Source organism: Erinaceus europaeus, chromosome 11, assembly GCF_950295315.1.
Source record: "Erinaceus europaeus chromosome 11, mEriEur2.1, whole genome shotgun sequence".
Taxonomy (NCBI): Eukaryota; Metazoa; Chordata; class Mammalia; order Eulipotyphla; family Erinaceidae; genus Erinaceus; species Erinaceus europaeus.
In genome coordinates, this window is record NC_080172.1 from 73,515,521 (window position 1) to 73,540,105 (window position 24,585).

At 36.4% G+C, this 24,585-nt stretch overlaps 1 protein-coding gene across 2 annotated transcripts in view; it reads right to left on the reverse strand.

Moving 5' to 3' along the window:
* Positions 1-24,585, reverse strand: part of HFM1 (helicase for meiosis 1) — a 102,103-nt gene that overhangs the window by 2,125 nt on the left and 75,393 nt on the right. Inside the window, exons 35-36 of one of the 2 annotated variants that reach the window (XM_060202058.1) lie at positions 6,927-7,172; positions 3,901-3,991 (exon numbers count right to left, since the gene is read on the reverse strand). In XM_060202058.1, the coding sequence (XP_060058041.1) occupies positions 3,901-3,991; positions 6,927-7,172 (337 nt within the window). Of the gene's footprint in view, positions 1-3,900; positions 3,992-6,926; positions 7,173-24,585 lie in introns of those variants that run through there. The other variant, XM_060202059.1, reaches the window with a different exon arrangement.

The following is a 24,585-nucleotide window of genomic DNA, read 5'->3' on the forward strand; positions in this document are numbered from 1 at the left end:
CAAAAATGCATATTCCATGTCACACTCACCACCAAAGTAACACCCCTCTACCACAGTTCACAGGACTGTCGCTACCCTTTCAAACCTCTCTACCTTCTTTACTTTCTTATTCTTTAGATAATACAGTTAAAGCTGATCCCATTTATCACCAACCTAGTTAGTTCTATTTCTTAGACTCAGAGAACTTGGTGTGTTTTCTTTCTTTTAGATAATAATTTATGCACTCCAAATCAGATAAGACCATGATTTTAAAAGTCTACAGAAATAATCATTTAACAGTTTTCTTTTAAATTGAGTTTTATGTTTTCTTTTAAATTGAGTTTTATGTTGTCTACCATCCAGCAGTCTAAATATTTTCTAAATTCTACTTGCTTAACTTTCAAACTCCTTTCCATGTTCTGATCTCAATGTAGACAAATATCTCTACTTATCTTTTTACATGAAAATTAAGTTTTACCATTCTTAAATTTATTCATTAAAATTTTTCTTTTATTCATTACAATATGCCAGACACTGTACTAGGAACTGGCTATAAAGTGGTAAACTAATCTTTAGAAAGTTTTCTTCTAGTAGAGGAAAATATAATGAATAAACAGTTGCTATACACAAACTTATATATACTGAATTAATATAATATACAGAATTAGCTGGATAATACAGAAAGTAGCAGTGCATAAAAGATGCCTCAACTTTAAAAGGATAGCCATGAGTCTATCTGCGAAGAAGTAACAATGTAAGCTACCAGATTAAAATGAGATCTCCATACAAGGACCAATAAGCACAGTGGGTAGGAGAAGGGAGAATCAGACATATTAAAAGGATTATATCTTTTTGTCTTTGATTAGCAGCAAGCAACTAAAACAGTAAGAATGATATAAAAGGAAAAGAAAAATCTCCTTTCCACCAGATCTAGCCCCTTAGGTCTTCAGGCCCTGAAGCCTTCTTCTTAGTAGCAACTTGCAGTGCCTATTTCTCAGAGGCTTTTGAAGGACTCATTTTTGCATCCACTTATCTTTAATTAGCCACTTCTAAACTCTCCCAAAATTATTTGTAATTTTCTAAATGTATGGCATACAAAACTACACGTGTCTTGTTATATTCTTGCTTATAATTTATCTGTTATATATATATATATATACACACTTTATTACACTTTGATGCTTCTAATCTACTTTTTTTGTATGACTCAGTTATATTTAATAAATGGGAATTAGAAAAAGATAACTTAAGAGATATATTAAGAAAAAAACTACTTAATGGATTGAGAGATCTAAATAGATTAAGCATTTTGGAAAGAATGAGCTCTTGGTCACTGGAGCATTCTTGGCAGAGGTGGAGTGATTATTATTTTTAAAAACATTTTTCTATAATTTATTTCATTTTAATGAGAGATGAAGAGAGAAAGTACTGCTCAGCTCTGTCTTACGGTGGTGTTGGATATTGAAACTGGGGCCTAGGAACCTCACAGCCTCAGGCATGAAAACTCTTTTTGCTGGGGGTGGGGCGGTGGTGCAACGAGTTAAGCACACATGGCGTGAAGTGCAAGGACCAGCATAAGGATCCAGGTTCGATGCCCTGTAGGGGAGTTGCTTCACAAGCGGAGAAGCAGGTCTGCAGGTGTCTATCCTTCTCTCCTCTTCTCTGTCTTCCCCTCTTCTCTCAATTTCTCTCTATCCTATTCAACAACAATGATAAGCAACAAGGGCAACAAAAGGGAAAAATGGCCTCCAGGAGGCGTGAATTCATAGTACAAGCACATTGGCACTGAGCCCCAGCGATAACCCTGGAGGCAAAAACAATTAAATAAAAATAAAAATAAAAATAGGGAAGTCTTTTTTGCATAGTCATTATTTTATCCCCCCAGCTTGAGATGGAACAATTATTGACCAGTGATGCTGGATGGTGATGCAAAGATTGAGTGGTACTGGGACTACCTGAAACTTAAATTAAGTCCTTTCAACTAAGAATTCTCTGAAATCTGTATTTTTGTGTTTTTGATGCTGGTGATAAGTAAAGTGACCAAATAATATCAAACACATCAGTGGACACTACAAATTTAGTATTTTTCTATAACAGGAGAAATAACAAAATACATCCTCAGATAGAATATTAGAGTCTGAGTAAAATATTGTTTCTCTTTGGAAAAGTTTGGGGTATGATTATAATTACTCTCCCTTGACTTTTTTTTCTTTTGTAAACTACAGCAGTACCAGTTCTGATTTTGGGTATAGTCTGGGATTGGATCTGGGACTTTTGGTGCCACTGGCATGACAGTCTATTGTACTATCAATGGTGTTATCTCTCTGGCTCCCTTCCTTGGCTTCTAATAGTCCAGTATCTAAACAGATTTTGCATTTCAGCATAGTTATCACAAGTCAAAAAATTCCAAGCTATTTTCTTTTCAAAAAGTTGTTTTCTATATATATTTTTTTCTAATTTTTAATTTTAATTTTTGCCTCCAGTGTTATCACTGGGGCTCAATACCTGCACTGAGTCCACTGTTCCTAAAGGCTATTTTTTCCCCATTTTTTAATTGGATATGACAGAGAGAAATTGAGAGAGAACAGGGAGATTGGGATAAAGATAAATACCTGCACACCTGTTTCACCACTTATGAAGCATCCCCCCTGCAGATGGGGTGCCAGGGGCTTGAACCCAGACCCTTGCATTGGTCCTTGTACTTAGTACTACATTCACTTAACCAGGTGTGCCACTGCCGGGCCTCCTGTTTCCTATATTATCAAATTAACATGACTATACATTCACTATCTATTCTTCCCTCTTCCTAAACTACTTATAAAATATTTTATAAATTACTAAATCTAATCTGTGTTATCTATGAAATGTTTCAAAAATCCAGTACTACCTCTTATTTTCTATCACCTCTGTTCTAGCTTAGACCTCACCATAGTCTATGTTTCCTACCAGTCATCATGCCTCTGATGTCTCTACCTTCTATAATTCCTTCTACAGATCATGTCTAGTGTTTTCTTTTCTCCAATTGTCTTAAGTTTTGACAAGCAATTTCAATCAAATTGCTTATTTCCTACTGAACTATTTTTAGTGATTCCTCACTATTATGGAGATGGAAAATAACAACAACAATCCAGCATCAAGGCCCTGATCTATATCTAGCCTACAGACATTATTTTGTGGAAGGAAATGTTATAGAATATTTCACATTATAAATTACCTGTCAAAATTTACAAGTCAGGAGATGTTGTACAATTTTATAATCTTAGTTATTCATGGAAAATTAGAGCATTTCTTGCATAGAAACAACTGGTTGGGGCTAAGCCATGGTTGCTCCCTTTAGATGAGATGGTCCATACCTGGCCTTGGTGTATCAGATTCTGAAAATAGCTTGAGTTTGTGATCCCTGACCCACTGAACACAACACAAAGTTCTAAACATGTCACTTAAGGTCCTTCACAATAAAACCATTATAGTCTCAGCCTTAATGCACTGGCCAAGTGGATCTCACTCTATTGACCCTTGATGATTGGGTGCCTTTTCTAGTCTTTTTCCTTTATATATGCTTCTTCCTACCTGAAATGTCTCAATACACACACACACGCACACACACACACATCAAACCCCTACTCAGTTTTCAATTCTTTTGGGAAAAAAAAAAGATGTCTGGGTTGTATTCTCAGAGTAAATGATTTAGTAAGTCTAGTTTGGAGCCCAGGGATATGTATTCATAATTATGCACACCTAGGTGCTTTTGATGCTGGTGGTCTGACAACAGCATTTGGAGAAACAGTTTGGAGATTATGTAGCATTTGTTTGCTTAATATCTCATAGCTTCTCTGACATAAGGGCTTGAACTCCATCTCCAGTTACACGCCAGGCAGAAATAAAGCTGTAAGTATCCCAAACAAAAGTTCTAAAACTTGCCTGTTTGACATTTCTCGTTGGAATTTGCACTTTGACTCTTGGAAGGATCTCTTACTTCCTCTAGCATTTGAACTCAAAGTGGTTCCAAATCCTATGTAAAGAGATAACATTCTGAAATAAAATGCCATAAACAACTGTTCCATTTCACAACTCTTGCAAGCACTCTCTGCAACAGATAAGATCTGGTCATGGAAGGAAGTAAGAATTCTTCAAAATAATCAAATTTCATTTGCATAGAGAAATAAAAGGAGAGTTAAGAGACTAAAATGGGCAGTGTAAATAGAACAATTGTCATGCCTAGAGACTCATGCCTGAGGCTCCCAAGTCCTAGGTTCAATCCCTCACACCATTATTAAGCCACAGCTGATCAGTGCTCTGTTAAAAAAAAAAAGACTAAGACAACAAAATACATAGATCAGTTTATATGCCATTATATGGAAACATCCCCCAAATCACTATTATTTATTTAGTATTTGTGTAAATTTTTTAATTATCTTTACTTATTAAAGACAGCCAGAAATTGAGAAGAAAGGAGGCGAGAGGGAGAAAGAGACCCCTGCAGCCCTGCTTCACCACTTGTGAAGCTTTCCCTCTCAAGTGGGGACTAGAAGCTTGAACCAGGGTCCTTGCACATTGTCATGTGTGCGCTTAACCAAGTGCGCCACCACCCGGCCCCCATTTAGTATTTTTTAGTTCATGTGAATGATCAAATGCATTCAATATTTTAAAAAATATTTATTTATTTCCTTTTTGTTGCCCTTGTTTTTATTGTTGTTGTAGTTATTATTGCTGTTGATGTCATCATTGTTGTAAAGGACAGAGAGAAATGGAGAGAGGAGGGGAAGACAGAGAGGGGGAAAGAAAGACACCTGCAGACCTGCTTCACTGCCTGTGAAGCGACTCCCCTGCAGATAAGGAGCCAGGGCTGGAACTGGGATCTTCACGCAGGTCTTTGTACTTTGCGCCACGTGCGCTTAAACCGCTGCGCTACCGCCTGACTCCCTGCAGACAATATTTTTATGGTCTACAGGTAATTAAGTTAATTTAAAGTGCTTAAGGTATGGAAAAGTGGTATTAGTTAGTTAATGTTTACTAGAGCACTGCTCAGCTCTGGTTTATGGTGGTGCAAGGGATTGAGTCTGTAGCATAAAAATCTTCTGCATGAAGCCAGACCTTCCACCTTCTGCACCCCATAATGACCCTGGGTCCATACTCCCAGAGAGTTAAAGAATAGGAAAGCTATCAGGGGAAAGGATGGGATACGGAGTTCTAATGGTAGGAATTGTACCCCTCTTATCCTATGGTCTTGTCAGTGTTTCCATTTTATAAATAAATTAAATTAAAAAAAATCGTCTGCATAACTATTGTGCTATCTCCCCAGCCAAAAAAAAAAAATGTATTTGTTGAGCCTGATCTCCTTGTTCCAAAATTATATCCTTGGAGGACTAGCATACCTCAAAAGATTAACTGGAATTGCCTTCTGTATTAGTAATTTAATAGTGATTTTCAAGATTATAAGATCACAGGGGTATAGTTTCACACCATACCTACCACCAAAATGCTGTCCCTTTTTGCTCCCCATGATAACCATCATAATTCTCACCAAGTTTTAGAGACTTGACTCCTTTTTTCCCCTTCAATTTTACATGTTTTAATTTTCTATATTCCACATATGATTGAAACCTTCTGGTATTTTTCTCTTAACTCCTTATTTTCCTAAGCATAATCACCTAAAGTTCCATCCATTTTGTTCCAAAGGATAAATGCCATCTTTTTGAATGTATATTAGTATTCTACTGCAGTATACAATGACTTTTAGCTTGAAATTGGGACTAGCAGATGCACAGTAACAGAGGACACTGTGCCAATGATTCCTTTCTTTGAGATGTTTATTGGCTTATTTTATAAAAGTGGTTAAATTCTATTACTTTTGGAAGGAGAATTAGCTCTCTTCAGGTAATTCTTTGGGCCTTGAAACTAATTTTTCAACTTCTAATTGCTTCTCTTAGATATTTTAAAAAGAGTATTGGAACAGGATACTATAAGAAGATCTGAGGGGCAGGTTTCCTGTCATTCACTAATAAAAGAAAGTACCTCCATGTTGCTATCTTGTCACATTCTTTGTTTTAGTAAAATAGAGTGAATTTGCAAGTAACTCAAAAACTAAGTCAAAATTAAAAGTCAAGAGATGTCATAACATTTTAGAATCAAATTATCATTTTATTTTATGTTATTTAATTATCTAACACAGGATAAACAAATACCTTCCTGTTTACTTATTTATGGGTTAAAATTCAAGATTTCCATGCCAGAAATATGTTATCTCATTCTTTTTTTAGACAAACAAATATCAGAAATGAAATATTTTTGACCTTTACAAACATTTGTAGACCATGTGTGATCTTAAAAGTAGAGAGCTTGATAATCTTTTTTATAAAGGAAAATTAAACAAAAGATCTGAATTTTCACAGTCCTTAGCAGAAAAGAAGGTGCAATAAAATTAAAAAAAAACAACAACTCATTTCCTATACTGTCATCAACGGTTAACCTTGAGGGCTAGGGAGATAGTGTAATGGTTATTCAACAAGACTTTCATGTCTGAGCTCTGAGAATTCAGGTTCAATCCCCATCACCATTCTAAGCCACAGCTGATTAGGGCTCTGGCTTCTCTTTGTATCTCTTTAATAAAAATAAATAAAATTAAATTAAAAGTATTGAACTTAATCTCTATCCTGTAAGGAAAAAATACGATTGACCACATTTTCCTCCCTTTCTATCTTCTTCCTTTCTATTTTTCCTTGCTCCTCACTAAATCTGGGGTATATGGCTTGTATGCCCTGTACTCAACTGCTGAATTCTCTCTCTGGCTTTTCACATTATCAGTTCTGCTAAAAACTACAATCTTAATAAACCAAAACTAATTAGACACACATACACACACATGTACAGAAAGTAATTCCAGAAATAAAACCAAAAATATTCAAAGAATTTCTTTTGAAGTTTTTCATTCTAAAATGCAATTTTACCTGATGTTTTTATCTTTTCAGTATCAGCTGAACAGTCTGTAACTTCTACTAAGTTTTCATCATCAAAGTCATCCCAAACTTCATTTCCCAATTCAAAGTTTACATTCAAAACTTCTGAAAATGGATAGCTACTTTTATCTGCACCTATCAAATTCTGATTTCCAGATGCATTAAGATTTCTGTTGAACATCATTTTCTGAGGGGGTTTCTCACTTGAAGTTGCAGAACAGTTCGATCTAGAAATATCTGTTATGTGTACGTATAAAATAGAATAGTTACTTTTTAAATTATAAATATTACAATCTATTAGTATATCAAACACATTCTTAATCACTAAACAGAGGTTTTAGAAATAGTTTTTGAAAACATTGGACCAAGCCTCACTAAATGCCTCACTTTAATTGTATGACGTGTTCTATTTTATTTTATTTTACTTTTAGATAGAGACAGAGAGGCATAAAGGAAAAATAAATAATAAAAGAGATAACAGCACCAAATTTTCCTTCAGTACACTGGTTACAGGTCTTGAACCTGGGTTGTGTAGCAGGCTAAGCAGCACACTACCCAAGGGAGCTATTTCATGAGCCCTAATGTGTTCTGTTTATTGTATTATTTTTACTGATAATCACACTAATTTAATTTTCAGTGGATTCTTTTAGACATTTAATTATCCCTCTTTGTTCATATATAAAAAATACCCCTAACTTTATAATAGATTCTAAAATGTTTTTTCTCCTCCCAGGTCTTTTCTTCTGGTGGTTCCAGAATGAACCTAGGAATTGATATGCTATGCTACCACTGAATGGCTTCCCCAGGTCTACTTTCTCATTCTCATATTAGTGAGAGAGATAAAGGAAAAGGAGACATAGACAGAAAAAAATGAAAGGTGTCACAGTGCTACTTCAGTAAGAACAGAATAAAGGTAATAATGTAAAACCTTGTAAAACTAGGGCATAATTAGATTTGAGTATTTCAAGTCTTTATTTTTAATATTATATATATGTATATATATATATTTTAAAAATATTCTTACTCATTAATCATGAGGAAGACAGGACAGAGAGAAAGAACCAGACATCATCACTCTGGTATATGTGCTGCTGGAGATTGAACTCAGGACCTCATGCTTGGGAGTCCACTGCTTTATCCAATGTGCCACCTCCTGAACCACATGTCTTTATTTTTTAATATAACTTATTTAGCTAAAGAAGTTGTATGTATAGAAGGTGTAGTACACAGATGGAGCTCCCCTGGTGTTGTTCATGAGTATTCATGTGATGTGGGTTCAAACATGAAGCCTTGTGCTTGGCAAGGTACACACTACAGGGTGAATTGTCATCTCCCAGATTTACCCCTCCATACAATTTAAATTTGAATTTTGCTATAAAATATACCTGTCCAAATATATATTCATTTCTCTCCTGAAATATTCTAAAAACAACTCTGTGTTATATTATATTTACTGGGCTTAGAGTCAGATTACCTAAGTGAAAAATCTACTGTTTTCATTTGCAAGTAATATGATCTTAAGTAATTTAAACTCTCTGAACCTATTTTTGCATATGCAAAAATAGGAAAGATTATAAACTTAAGACCATTATGGAAAATAAATGCATTTCCTTGTAGTATTTTTCATATTGTGTTAATAAATGTTTAATAACTTTCTTCAGAAAATGTATATATATATATATGTATGCATATATATGTTATAATGTATATCTTATTTGTACTTACTATATGTAAAGGAGTGTAGTACACAATTTATAAATAAGATATACAGACAGCATACTTAGTTGTAAGTAAATACTGTATTTTTTTTCTTTTTTTAAAAAAATCATGTTATTGGGGGATTAATAGCTTCCAACAAAGTTGTTGAGAAATGAGTAGAATTTCTCATCTCCCTGTCTCCTTGTGACCAATGTCTGCAAAACATTTTGACCCAATTTAGGTCCCTTCCCATCATGCACCAGGACCTAAAGCCCTCTTTACACTCTCCATTTTGCTCATTTGCTGATTTTAACATGTAGATGAAAGTAAAACAACAAACACATATGCTGAAACTTTACTCATCTGTCCAATGAGTTTAGCAATTTCTTTGCTGAATTAAGTTATAGCTTTCAAATACCATCAATTCCCATGATTTTTTTTGTGCAATTCACAATTTTAATGCTACAGACACAACACACAGTAAAATTTAATCTGCCCTAATACCATTTTGTCATATACTTTTTCTTTCACTTTTAATTACTACCAGGGAGAGGAGAAAGCATGTGCAGCACTACTCATGAAGCTTCTTCTGCAGGTGGGGATCAGGCATTTGAACCCAGGTCCTTGCTTATGATAATGTTTGTGTTCAATCAAGTGCACCACTGCCAGGCTCCTCCATCACTTTTTAAAATATGAACAATTAATTGGGAGTTGGGCGGTAGCGCAGTGGATTAAGTGCAGGTGACACAAAGCACAAGGACTGGCATTAGGATCCCAGTTCGAGCCTGGACTCCCCACCTGCAGGGGAGTCGCTTCACAGGTGATGAAGCAGGGCTGCCGGTGTCTATCTTTCTCTCCCCCTCTCTGTCTTCCCCTCCTCTCTCCATTTCTCTCTGTCCTATCCAATAACGATGACATCAGTAACAACAATAATGACTATAACAATAAAACAAGGGCAACAAAAGGGAAAAAATAAATATTAAGAAATCTTTTAAAAAATAAAATATAAACAATAAATCAAGCCCTACTTTGTAGTGCTTTCTAGTTTCTATTGTATAAGTTACTCCAAACATGATAAATTTTAAGTAGCAATATGACATTACTGAATGCAAAATTGGGAAGAAATGCATAGCAGTAACTTATTATATAGCATTTCCAACCATGTAGATACAAATATTATGCAAATAGTCTCAAGGACAGAGATAAAATTAAAATCCTGGGTCTATGCTCCCAGAGGGATAAAGAATAGGAAAGCTTTCAAGGGAGGGGATGGGATATGGAGTTCTGGTGGTGGAAATTGTGTAGATTTGTACCCCTCTTATCGTATGCTCTTGTCAATATTTCCATTTTATAAATAAAAATTTAAAACATCTAGTAAAAGATCTGAGAAGTGATTAGATTTGAATATTTGCAGTCTATGTTTTTAATATCACCTATTTAATTAAGTGTTTGTAATTAAAATTTTAATAATGGCTGAAAGATTTTCCAAAAGTTAATAATCAACTCTTAGAAGCCAGTGCAAACTTGCCTCAATAAAGCACTGAGTTTTCTTTATTTTAAATATGCTTTACCCACTTGTTCATCTATCCAAATCCCACTTCATCCTTCAATTGTACCTACAATGCTAGTTTATTATTCTATTTTTACATGTGAATATACATATATGATATGTATTGAAACTAGAAAAAGGTACAAAGGTGTAATGGGAACATGTTGCAAACCTGTAACAAAAGTCAGAGTAGATACCTCTAAGATGACAACATAAAAAGAAGTGGTTATAGCTATCTGAATTTGATAGATCTTTGTGTCACAGGGCTAGAATGGTAAGATATTTCATGAAGGGAAAAAAGCATGAGAAAAGCACAGCCATATGAGAGAAAACAAACTTCAAAATACATTTTGAGGATTTCTGGAGTACAAAATAGGAGAAGGGTGGAGGACATAGCAAAAGACTTCCATGCCTGAGGCTGTGAGGCCCCTATGTTCAATTCCCAGCACCACTATAATCCAATGCTGAGCAGTGCTCTGGCTAAAAACAAAGTAGAAAGAGAAGATAGCACCTGCTGAAGCTGTCCTAGCTTGACTGAAATAGGCAGTTAAGTGCCAAGTTATGTTAAGCAAAAGTAGTTTGAAGGAGTAGTGAAGAGCCCAAATATTAGTGACCGAAAGTGGTAATGAAAGGAACACATTGAGTAGAAACTGTTCTTTCAATAATTTTTGTTTTTATAGAAAAGCAAAAGACAGGGATCATAAAGGCCCTAGTAATTCTATATTTTGTCTGCCTGTGATGTTTTCTTTCTTTTAGTAGGAATGTCTTCCTTGTCTTTTGGGAAAATTCCACCATTTCATGTAGTTTTCCTAAAAATGCCAACCATGGTAACCTGCTTTCCCCATGGATACAGGAATGGAACACTTTATCCAGTCCTTATGCTACAGAGTATGATCAGTGGGTGCATGCACAAGTCAAGCCTATGAAAATGAACTATTGTCTGCCAAAGCTAATAAGGATGAGTGCATTTTACAATTGCTGGAGCTAAACTAAGAAGATGTGAGCTAGGGACCACCCACCTTGTGAGACTGAAAAACAAAGCAAATTATCAGTAAATTATCTTAAAGGTTGAGAGAAAGTTAGAGATATGAAATCACTGAGTGTCCCAATCTAGGAAAGTTAAAAAGATGTAAATCTGGAATTTTTCAATTTACATGAGATAACTGGCTTCATTTTTTCTGCACTTTGAGTAGAATTTCATATATATATATATATTTCCCCTTTTGTTGCCCTTGTTGTTTTTTATTGTTGTTGTAGTTATTATTGTTGTTGTTATTGAAGTCATCGTTGTTGGATAGGGCAGAGAGAAATGGAGAGAAGGGAAGACAGGGGGAGAGAAAGATAGACACCTGCAGATCTGCTTCACCGCCTGTGAAGTGACTCCCCTTCAGGTGGGAAGCCAGGGGCTCTAACCGGGATCCTTATGCCAGTCCTTGCACTTAACCCACTGCACTACCGCCCGATTCCCAAATTTCTTTTACTTAAAGTCAAAAAGGTTATTAATAGCTCATTGAGGATATTAAGCTGAAGAAGCAGGAAACTGAAGTATTGGTATTTTTAAACACTGAGGAGAAAGAGATACTGTCCCTACTGGGAGGAGAGATTGAAAATACATGAAAAAGGAGATAAAGAATTGATCTCCTACAATCAATCCTAAAGAGAGAGGATTGGAAAGTTTAAGATTACAGGTGAAGAAGCTCTGGCATACATCTGATATATAATATCTAGTAATAAAAGGGAGGAGATTATAGGTGGATAAATAAATTTTGACTAGAAGAAAAGACAGTTTTTTTTTTAAGACAAATAGAGAGTTATGGATGAATGCAGAGACAAATATCTAGTTTGAAGTGGAAGGCTGAAAGCATATATACTACAGGTTTCATTCTCAGATAACTAAAATTTAATTTCATTCATGGAAATGTCACTGGATTGGGAATCAAGAGATCTGGAATCTATTTCTGATCCTGTCATTATGTGATTTTTTTGACAAGTCATTTAATCTCTCAGTGGCTTCTTTCACTGAAAAATGAGAAATTTCACAAAATTGTTTACAATTTAATTTTTATACTGAACATGCTTTTTCATATGATTTCTGGAATTTCTTTCTTTCTTTTCTTTTCTTTTCTTGATCATATATTCTGAATAGCGGCTGCCATGGTGTCATAAAAGGTGGTGGGTACTTCACTCCTTGGCTTCTAAAAAGCTAAAATTATTCATATGAAAGTATTTTCAGAAATTTGGAGCTTACTATCTCTACATGCAGTCACTTGAACAAACAACTTTGTGACTGGAATAATACCTCATACACTTTAACAGACATTCAGCAGACTGGCTATTAGTAGTATGACCCTGAGAAATGATGCTGTTAATAGCAATGGCCAGAGTAATAAGGAATCAGGCAATTGTTAAATGATTCATATGTATTTTTCACTAATTTAATGATAAACACAGATGAAAGATGAATCTATATTTAATACCACCTAATCCATAAACTGGGTTGTTACACAGAAACTGTAAGAATCATAGATTTAAGTTTTCCGGAGGTGGGTCTACAGAGTAACAGCAGCTGTCTCTCTCCTCTCCTCAGTCAACTAGAAATATCAAAGAAGATCACCTGGGACTGCAACAAGACAGGACTAGAACTACTTTGGGAACCCACCAAATCACCCATGAGTGCAAACACGTGTGGCTCATGGCCAGAGAGAAGCCTAAGGAGAGACTCCTGCTAGTAACGCCCATATCTACTAACAGTCTGGCAGTTTACCGGTTGAGGGAACACCTCCAGTCTGTTTTATCAATACAAAGACTGCTGAGGGGAGGAGAGGACTCTCCTAAGGCTCACCAAATGCAACTGTGAGTCTCCACTGCTAGTGCCCTTTGGAGGATGGAGCAGCAGCTGGGAGGCCCTGTGCTGACATTAGGGGACAGAGACCTGGCCTGAAAACTCAGGAGAAAATCTACACCCTGGTTAACTAGAGGTGGGGCTGTATAGTGTGAGCCTTTCCACATTGATCTCCTGATGAATTGAGAGACACGGTGAATAATTTGAGTAATTGCTGCAGAACCCAGAGAGTACAAATGGGATTTGTTTGGAAACTCACAGGGCCAAGTAGTACTGCCAGCTTGGGTCTGGCTGTTGGCAGAGCAGCTTAATTGAACCTGGAGCTTTGGATCCTTGGGGTGTGGGAGTCTCTGTATATAACCACTGTGCTATCTCTCCCCCACCATGATTTATCTCTTGGTCAGGCATGAGAGATTAAGCTAAAAAGCCTACTTATAGTTAAAAAGCCTTCAGGCTACCATAGCCAGGGAAGAAAAAGAACAAAAGAGGCTTTAAAAGCCATTTTGCTTTAACTCAGGGACTAAGATAACATTGAAACAACTGTTAATTTCCATAATTGTGAAATCTTTAAGTACCTTAGACACAAGTCAATCCAGGCAAGAGTAATCAACAGACTGAAAAGTAGTGAGAGAGGGACCTCATAATACACTATATACAATGGTCAAACCAAGAAGAAACACTGGAGAAATGAACCAGGACAAAAGCCAAGCTAAAAGCACGCCAAAGTTAGAAGCACAGAAGAATGAAGTCAACCTCTAAACGCTAATTAAGGCATTCGTCACCTGAGTGAGGAAAGAGTTTGAAAGTAATGTCATCAGAAATGAGGAAACAACAAATAAGACTCTGAGAGAAAACACTATCTCAAGCTTATTAGAGAGCTGAAAGCTAAAATAGCTGAGCTAAGAACACAAATAGCTGAACAAGTTAATACAGTATCAGAACAAGGTAACAAAATAGCTGAGCTACAGAAAACAACAGAGGGTAGAGAGTATATAACAATTGAGGCAGAAAACAGAATTAGCAAGATTGAGGATGAATTAGAGAAAACTAAAAAAGAAGTAAGAGATCTCAAAAAGAAATTAAGAGAAACTGAAAACAACAACAGAGATTTGTGGAATAACTTTAAAGGAAATGATCTTCAGTAGCCAGTCAACAGCATCAGGTTGAGCCTGATGTAAAGTTTCGAGACCTCCTTTGAATCTGGAGAGGTGGCAGTTGTTGACTATGGGTCATAGTCTGTCTGTAGCCACAGGGGCAGTTCGGGCTACGGAAGAAGGGCAAACGCTAGAAGAAGAAGAAAGGAAATGATATTATTGGCTCACCAGAGGAAGAAAGAGAGGTAGGGGAAGAAATAATTCTTCCAGAAGGACAGAAATAACTAAAGTTAGGGCAGAAATAAATAACATTGAAAATAAGAAAAACATACAAAAGATCAACGAAAGTAAATGTTGGTTCTTTGAAAGAGTAAACAAGATTTAAAAAAATCGTTACCCAGACTCACTAAGAAAAAAAAATGGACAAGACCCAAATAAACCAGATTGCAAATAAAAGAGGAGATATTATAACAGACACCACAGAAATTCAACATATTATGCAAGGCTTCTATAAACAACTATGTGCCACCAAGCTAGAGAACCTGGATGAAATGGACAATTTCCTAGATACTTATGAACTCCCAAAATTAAATAAAGAGGAACTAGAAAATATGAACAGACCTATCACAGCCAAAGAAATTGAAACAGTTATCAAAAACCTTCCCAAGAATAAAAGTCCTGGACCAAATGACTTTACAAATAAATTCAAAAATCTCCAAGGAGGAGTTAATAGCTCAACTTTTAAAAGTCATCCAGAAGATTGAAGACAGAGGAATACTCCCTTCCAGATTCTATGAAGCCAACATCACTCTGATACCAAAAGCAGACAGGGATACAACAATAACAACAAAAAGAAAACTACAGACCAATATCTCTGATGAACATAGATGCTAAAATACTGAACAAAATTCTAGCCAACTGGATACAGCAGTATATTAAGAAGACTGTTCATTATGACCAAATGAGGTTTGTCCCAGGGATGCGAGGATGGTTTAATATACGTAAATCAATCAACATGATCAACCACATCAATAAAAGCAAGACCAAAAACCACATGGTCATATCAATAGATGCAGAGAAAGCCTTTGACAAAACATAACATACCTTCATGATCAAAACACTACAAAAAATGGGAATAGATGGAAAGTTCCTGAAGATAGTGGAGTCTATATATAGCAAACCTACAGCCAGCATCATACTCAATGGTGAAATGGAAAGATTTCCCCTTAGATCAGGTACCATTATTATTCAACATAGTGTTGGAAGTTCTTGCCATAGCAATGAGGCAGGAGCAAGGAATTAAAGGGATACAGATTGGAAGAGAAGAAGTCAAACTCTCCCTATTTGCAGGTGATATGATAGTATACATAGAAAAACCTAAAGAATCCAACAGGAAGCTTTCAGAAATTTTCAGGCAATATAATAAAGTGTCAGGTTACAAAATTAACATTCAAAAGTCAGTGGCATTCCTTTATGCAAACACTAAGTTGGAAGAAAAAGAAATCCAATTATTTTCACTATAGTAACAAAAACAATAAAATGTCTAGGAGTAAACCTAACCAAAGAAGTGGAAGACTTGTATACTGAAAATTATGAGTCACTACTCAAGGAAATTAAAAAAGACACAAAGAAGTGGAAAGATATTTCATGTTCATGGGCTGGAAGAATTAACATCATCAAAATGAATATACTGCCCAGAGCCATATACAAATTTAATGAAATCTCCATTAAGATCTCAACAATTTTTATTTTATTTTTTTAGGAGAATAGAAAAAAGGTACAAATGTTTATCTGGAATCAGAAAAGACCTAGAATTGCCAAAACAATCTTGAGAAGAAAGAACAGAATTGGAAGCATCACACTCCCAGATCTCAAACTGTATTATAGGGCTGTTGTCATCAAAAGTGATTGGTACTGGAACATGAATAGACACACTGACCAGTGGAATAGAATTGAGAGCCCAGAAGTAAGCCCCCACACCTATGGACATCTAATCTTTGACAAAGGTGCCCAGACTATTAAATGGGGGAAAGCAGAGTCTCTTCAACAAATAGTGTTAGAAACAATGGGTTGAAACATGCAGAAGAATGAAACTGAACCACTTTATTTCACCAAATACAAAAATAAATTCCAAGTGGATCAAGGACTTGGATGTTAGAGCAGAAACTATCAGATACTTAGAGGAAAATATTGGCAGAACTCTTTTCCACATAAATTTTAAAGACATCTTCAATGAAACAAATCCAATTACAAAGAAGACTAAGGCAAGCATAAACCTATAGGACTACAACAAATTAAAAAGCTTCTGCACAGCAAATGAAACCACTACCAAAACCAAGAGACTCCTCACAGAATGGTAGAAGATCTTTACATAACATACATTAGACAAGAGGCTAATAACCAAAATATATAAAGAGCTTGCCAAACCTAACAACAAGAAAACAAATAACCCCATCCAAAAATGGGGAGAGGACACGGAAAGAAGATTCACCACAGAAGAGTTCCAAAAGGTTGAGAAACACATGGAAAAATGCTCCAAGTCTTTGATTGTCAGAGAAATGCAAATGAAGACAACAATGAGATACCACTTCACTCCTGTGAGAATGTCATATATCAGAAAAGGTAACAGCAGCAAATGGTGGAGAGATTGTGGGGTCAGAGGAACCCTCCTGCATTGCTGGTGGGAATGTCAATTGGTCCAACTTCTGTGGAGAACAGTCTGGAGAACTCTCAGAAGACTAGAAATGGGCCTATCCTATGATCCTGCAATTCTTCTCCTGGGGATATATCCTAAGGAACCCAGCACACCAATCCAAAAAGATCTATGTACACATATGTTCTTGGCAGCACAATTTGTAATAGTCAAAACCTGGAAGCAACCCAGGTGTCCAACAACAGATGAGTGGCTGAGCAAGTTGTGGTACATATACACAATGGAATACTACTCAGCTGTAAAAAATGGTGACTTCACTGTTTTCAGCCGATCTTGGATGGACCTTGAAAAATTCATGTTACATGAAATAAGTCAGAAACAGAAAGAAGAATATGGGATGATCTCACTCTCAGGCAGAATTTGTAAAACAAGATCAGAAGAGAAAACACAAGTAGAACCTGAACTGAAATTGGCATATTGCACCAAAGTAAAAGACTCTGGGGTGGGTGGTAGGGAAAATACAGGTTCAAGAAGAATGACAGAGGTCCTAGTGGGGATTTTATTGTTGTATGGAAAACTTGGAAATGGTATGCATGTACAAACTATAGTATTTACTGTTGAATGTAAAACATTAATTCCCCAATAAAGAAATTAAAATAAAAAAAAAGAACTGCTAGGAACTGAAACAAAAATAGACACACTTACCAGTGGAATAGAATTGAGAGTCCAAGTAAGCCCTCACTCCTATGGACATCTAATCTTTTACAAAGGTGCCCAGACTATTAAATAGGGAAAGTAGAATCTCTTCAACAAATGGTATTGGAAAATATTGGTTGAAATATGCAGAAGAATGAACTGAATCACTATATTTCATCAAACACAATAGTGAATTCTAAGTGGATCAAGGACTTGGATGTTAGACCAGAAATTATCAGATGCTTAGAGGAAAATATTGGCATATCTCTTTTTTGTCTATATTTTAAAGACATCTTCAACGAAACAAATCCATTTACAAAGAATACTAAGGCAAGAATAAACCAATAGGAAAGAGAGGGAAGATGGCAGAATGAGAAGCTGCTAGTGGCTTGAGCTCCGACCACATCTACTGGAAACGGTAGGATTTTTTGCCTTTAGTAGGCCAGTCAATAAGGGGTCCTAGCGGTAACACCAAGGAGGTGACTATAACTCAATTTGGGGTAGAAAACAGAGTAAAAAGAAAGGGAAAATTTTTTCTCTTTTAAATTATTATTCCCGAAGTGCCCCCCCCCCCCCCCCCCGCATAACCAGTCCCTGGGGAGGAGAGATTTGCTCCTAGCAGGCTCTCCTGCTGAGCTTCTTTCTTTACCAAGATGCCTGTCCCACCAGGGGGTGCCATTCATTCCAATTCTATTCCCTTCTGAAACCTTTGGCCTTTTTTCTTTCTAAGTAGCCAATCAGCTGCCTCTGCTCAGGGGGCCTGAGGCAATCTGAAGCCATCCAAGCTGAAGACAGAACAGGGTTTTTTACTATGTTCTATTTTATTATCAATACAAGATAAACGTGTACCCCTTTCCCCCTCTCCTTCAGGTTGACCAGAATTAACTCTTAGTGTATTTTCCATTGCTAGGGGACTGGGTGTCTTATTCACTACTAAAATAACTTACTTCACTTTTCCTACCGGCCCCAACCCATTCTCTCCCTCCCCCCCTGCATAGCTAATTAAATAATAAACAATAAATAAATAAATAAACTCTTTCCTTTCACTGCTCTTTTATTACTGTTCTTTTTCTTTTTTCTCTCTTTTTTTCTTCGTTTTCTCATTCTTGTCACCCTTTCTTCCTTCCTCCTTCAGCTTTCTGAATTCACTCATACATGTTTGGGAATTATTTTGGGGAAGAAATCTGACTCAAAGTGGACTCTCTGTGTGTGTATCTCTGCTCTACTTCCCTTTCTCCTTTAGCTACCCCTAGAATATACAGTGGATAGTAGATTTGCATAACTGTCTATTCCTGCTATGCTTGACTAGTCCTGAAGTTTTTGTTTTTTTTCTTTCTTAACAATCAGCTGCCTCTGCTCAGGAGGCTTGAGGCAATGTGGGACACGTTTTTTACCCTGCTCTATTTTATTATTAATATTATATAAAGATGTATATCTTCCCCCCCTCCTTTAGGTTGACCAGAATTAACTCTTAGGGTATCTTTCATTGCTAGGGGACTGGCATCTTATCCATTGTGAGAGGAACTTGTCTCATTACTCCTACCTCCTCTACAGACTCTCCCCTTCTCCCTTCTCCAAGCTAATTAAAAAAAAAATAAAATAAAAAATAAATTAATCAATTAAAAAAACTCTCCTTTCACTGCTCTTTTATTACAGCTCTTTTTCTTATATTTTTTTCTTTTCTCTCTCATTTCTCTTTTTTTTATCTTGTCTTCCATTTCTCCCTTCTTTCTACTTTGTCTTTCTGAATTCACTGATATTCATTTGTGAATTATTTGGGGGAAGAAATCTGACTCAGAGTGGACTCTCTATGTGTGTATCTCTGCTCTACTTCCTTTTCTCCTCTTGCTACCCCTAGAATATAAAGTGGATAGTAGATTTGCATAATTGTCTATTCTTGCTATCCCTTTTTTACTTTCTCTTTCTTCTTCACTTGGACTTGGTTGCTATTTTTTCATGGACTGGAGACATTGTTTGGCTAACTGGTAGTGATTAAACTGCTTCAATTCTTGCTTCAGTTGCTATTGTAATTCCTGAGGTTGGTGATTGCATTTGTCATAAAGGTATTTTGTATAGTGTTGCTTGTACTCAAAACACAACAACTGAGGAACAACAGAGCATAAAAATAAGAGAAACACATAAATCAAAAAAATGGGTAGATCAAAAACAAATAAAACTACTCCAATGAATGAAGACAAGAGCCCAGAAGAAACTATAAATCAGCCAGAAGTAACCATAGATAAGAAAAGTATGCAAGCAATAATAAACTTATTAATCACAGAAATGAAAACAACATTAGAGGAAAGGAATGGCAGTATTAGGGAAAGAACAGTTGAGACCGCCAAGGAAAATACTGATTATCTTGAGGCAATTAGAGAACTGAAAGCTGAAATAGCTGAACTGAGGAAAGAAGCTGAGGGAAGGGAAAGCAGGCTAACAGAAGCAGAAAACAGAATTAGTCAGACAGAGGATGAGTTAGAGAAAACTAAGAAAGAGGTGAAAGAGCTCAAAAAGAGATTCAGAGACACTGAAGACAACAACAGAGACATATGGGATGATCTCAAAAGAAGTAACATTTGTATAATTGGCCTGCCAGAGGAAGAAAGAGAGGAAGGGGAAGGAAACATTCTAGAGGAAATCATAGAAGAAAACTTCCCAGACCTGAACAACAGAAAGGACATCAAGATTCAAGAGGCCCAGAGAGTTCCAAACAGAATCAACCCAGACCTGAAGACACAAAGACACATCATAGTCACAATGAGAAGAAGTCAGGATAAAGAAAGGATCCTAAAGGCTACAAGAGAAAAACAAAAAGTCACATACAGGGGAACACCCATAAGACTATCAGCAGACTTCTCCATTCAAACTCTAAAAGCCAGAAGAGAATGGCAAGATATCTACGGAACCCTGAATGAAAAAGGGTTTCAACCAAGGATAATATATCCTGCTAGACTAGACTTTAATTCAAACTAGATGGAGGTTTCAAAACCTTCTTAGACAAACAACAGTTAAAGGAGGCAACCATCACCAAACCGGCCCTGAAAGAGGTTCTAAAAGACCTCTTGTAAACAAGAACATCACTATTATACTTGCAATATATGAGAGCAAACAAAAATTTGTTGAACAATGGCACTAAAATACATTAAATCCATAATATCAATAAATGTCAATGACTTAATCTCACCGATCAAAAGGCACAGAGTGAGGGGATGGATCAGAAAACATAATCCAACCATATGCTGCTTGCAAGAATCCCATCTGACACAACAAGATAAACACAGACTTAAAGTGAAAGGATGGAAAACTATCATACAGGCTAATAGACCACAGAAAAAGGCAGAAACAGCCATTCTCATCTCAGACACAATAGATTTTAAATTAAATAAAGTAATAAAAGATAGGCAAGGACATTACATAATGATTAGAGGATCAATCAGCCAAGAAGACTTAACAATTATTAACATCTATGCACCCAATGAGGGACCATCTAAATACATCAAGCACCTACTGAAAGAGTTTCAAAAATACATCAATAGTAATACAATAATAGTGGGAGACTTTAATACCCCACTCTCACACTTAGACAGATCAACAAAGCAGAGAATCAACAAAAATACAAGAGAATTAAATGAAGAGACTAACAGACTAGACCTCTTGGACGTTTTCAGAGTCCTTCACCCCAAAAAGCTGGAATACACCTTCTTTTCAAATCCACATAACACATACTCAAGGATAGACCACATGTTAGGCCACAAAGACAGCATCAATAAATTCAAGAGCATTGAAAGCATCCAAAGTATCTTCTCAGACCAGAGTGGAGTAAAACTAACATTTAACAACAAACAGAAAATTATTAAAAGACACAGAATTTGGAAACTAAACAACATGCTCCTTAAGAATCACTGGGTCAGAGAGTCACTCAAGCAGGAAATTCAAATGTTCCTGGAAACAAATGAAAATGAAGACACAACCTATCAAAATATTTGGGACACAGCTAAAGCAGTATTGAGAGGGAAACTTATAGCCATACAATCACATATTAAACAACAAGAAAAAGTTCAAATGAATGACCTTACTGCACACCTCAAGGACTTAGAGGAAGAGGAACAAAGGAACCCTAAAGCAACCAGAAGGACAGAAATCACTAAAGTTAGAGCAGAAATAAACAACATCGAAAATAAGAGAACCATACAGAAGATCAATGAAGTCAAATATTGGTTCTTTGAAAGATTAAACAAAATTGACAAACCCCTAGCCAGACTCACCAAACAAAAAAGAGAGAAGACTCAAATTAATAGAATTGTAAACAATGCAGGAGATATCACAACTGACACCACAGAAGTCCAGAGAATCCTGTGAAACTTCTATGAAGAACTATACGCCACCAGGCTAGAGAATCTGGAAGAAATGGAACAATTCCTAGAAACATATGTCCTTCCAAAACTGAACCAAAAAGAACTACAAAACCTAAATGCACCAATTACAGACAAAGAAATTGAAACCGTTATTAAGAATCTCCCCAACAACAAAAGTCCTGCACCAGACGGCTTCACAAACAAATTCTACAAAACTTTCAGGAAACAGTTAGTACCCATACATCTTAAGCTTTTCCATAAGATTGAAGAAACAGGAATACTCCCTTCCACCTTCTATTAAGCCAACATCACCCTGATATCAAAAGCTGATAGGGACACAACAAAAAAAGGAAAACTACAGACCAATATCTCTGATGAACATAGATGCCAAAATATTAAACAAGATCTTGGCCAACCGGATACAACAGCACATCAAAAAGATTGTTCATCACAACCAAGTGGGATTCATCCGAGGAATGCAAGGCTGGTTCAACATCCGTAAGTCAATCAATGTCATTCACCACATCAATAAAAGCAAAGCCAAAAACCACATGATTATTTCAATAGATGCAGAGAAAGCCTTTGACAAAATCCAACACCCATTCATGCTCAAAACTCTACAAAAAATGGGAATAGATGGGAAATTCCTCAAGATAGTGGAATCTATATATAGCAAACCTACAGCCAACATAATACTCAATGGACAGAAGCTGAAAGCATACCCCCTCATATCGGGGACTAGACAGGGCTGTCCACTGTCACCGTTACTCTTCAACATAGTATTGGAAGTTCTTGCCATAGCAATCAGGCAAGAGAAAGAAATCAAAGGAATACAGATTGGAAGGGAAGAAGTCAAGCTCTCACTATTTGCAGATGATATGATAGCATACATAGAAAAACCTAAAGAATCCAGCAGAAATCTACTGGAAGTTATTAGGCAATATATCAAGGTGTCAGACTACAAAATCAATGTACAAAAATCAGTGGCATTTCTTTATGCAAACACTAAATCTGAAGAAGAAGACATCCAGAAATCACTCCCCTTTACTGTTTCAGCAAAATCAATAAAATACCTAGGAATAAAGTTGATCAAAGAAGTGAAAGACTTGTATACTGAAAACTATGAGTCGCTACTGAAGGAAATAGAAACTGATACCAAGAAATGGAAAGATATCCCATGCTCATGGATTGGAAGAATAAATATCATCAAAATGAATATTCTCCCCAGAGCCATATACAAATTTAATGCAATACCCATCAAAGTTCCACCAAGCTTCTTTAAGAGAATAGAACAAACACTACAATCATTTATCTGGAACCTGAAAACACCTAGAATTGCCAAAACCATCTTGAGGAAAAGAAACAGAAATGAAGGCATCACACTCCCAGATCTCAAACTATATTATAAAGCCATCCTCATCAAACACCATGGTACTGGAACAAAAATAGGCACACAGACCAGTGGAACAGAATTGAAAGCCCAGAAATAAATCCCCACACCTATGGACATCTAATCTTTGATAAGGGGGCCCAAAGCATTAAATGGAAGAAGAAGGCTCTCTTCAATAAATGGTGCTGGGAAAACTGGGTTGTAACATGCAGAAGAATGAAATTGAACCACTTTATCTCACCAGAAATAAAAATCAACTCCAAATGGATCAAATACCTGGATGTTAGACCAGAAACAATCAAATACTTAGAGGAAAACATTGGTAAAACAGTTTCCCACCTACACCTCAAGGACATCTTTGATGAAATAAACCCAATTGCAAGAAAGACTAAAGCAGAAACAAACCAATGGGACTACATCAAATTGAAAAGGTTCTGCACATCCAAAGAAACTATTAAACAAACAAACAGACCCCTCACAGAATGGGAGAAGATCTTCACATGCCATACATCAGACAAAAAACTAATCACCAAAATATATAAAGAGCTCAGCAAACTTAGCACCAAAAAAGCAAATGACCCCATCCAAAAATGGGCAGAGGATATGAACAAAACATTCACTACAGAGGAGATCCAAAAGGCTAACAAACATATGAAAAACTGCTCTAGGTCACTGATTGTCAGAGAAATGCAAATTAAGACAACATTGAGATACCACCTCACTCCTGTAAGAATGGCATACATCAAAAAGGACAGCAGCAACAAATGCTGGAGAGGCTGTGGGGACAGAGGAACCCTTTTGCATTGCTGGTGGGAATGTAAATTGGTATAGCCTCTGTGGAGAGCAGTCTGGGAAACTCTCAGAAGGCTATACATGGGCCTTCCATATGATCCAGTAATTCCTCTCCTGGGGTTATACCCCAAGGACTCCATAACACCCAACCAAAAAGAGGTGTGTACTCCTATGTTCATAGCAGCACAATTCATAATAGCTGAAACCTGGAAGCAACCCAGGTGCCCAACAACAGATGAGTGGCTGACAAAGCTATGGTATATATACACAATGGAATACTATGCAGCTATCAAGAACAATGAACCCACCTTCTCTGACCCATCTTGGACAGAGCTAGAAGTAATTATGTTAAGTGAGCTAAGTCAGATAGATAAAGCTGAGTATGGGATGATCCCACTCATCAACAGAAGTTGAGAAAGAAGATCTGAAAGGGAAACTAAAAGCAGGATCTGACTAAATTGAAAGTAGGGCACCAAAGTAAAAACCCTGTGGTGAGGGGTAGAAATGCAGCTTCCTGGGACATAGTCTTTTGGTGGTGGGAATTGTCTTTATGTACACTCCTAGTAAAGTGTAGTCATATA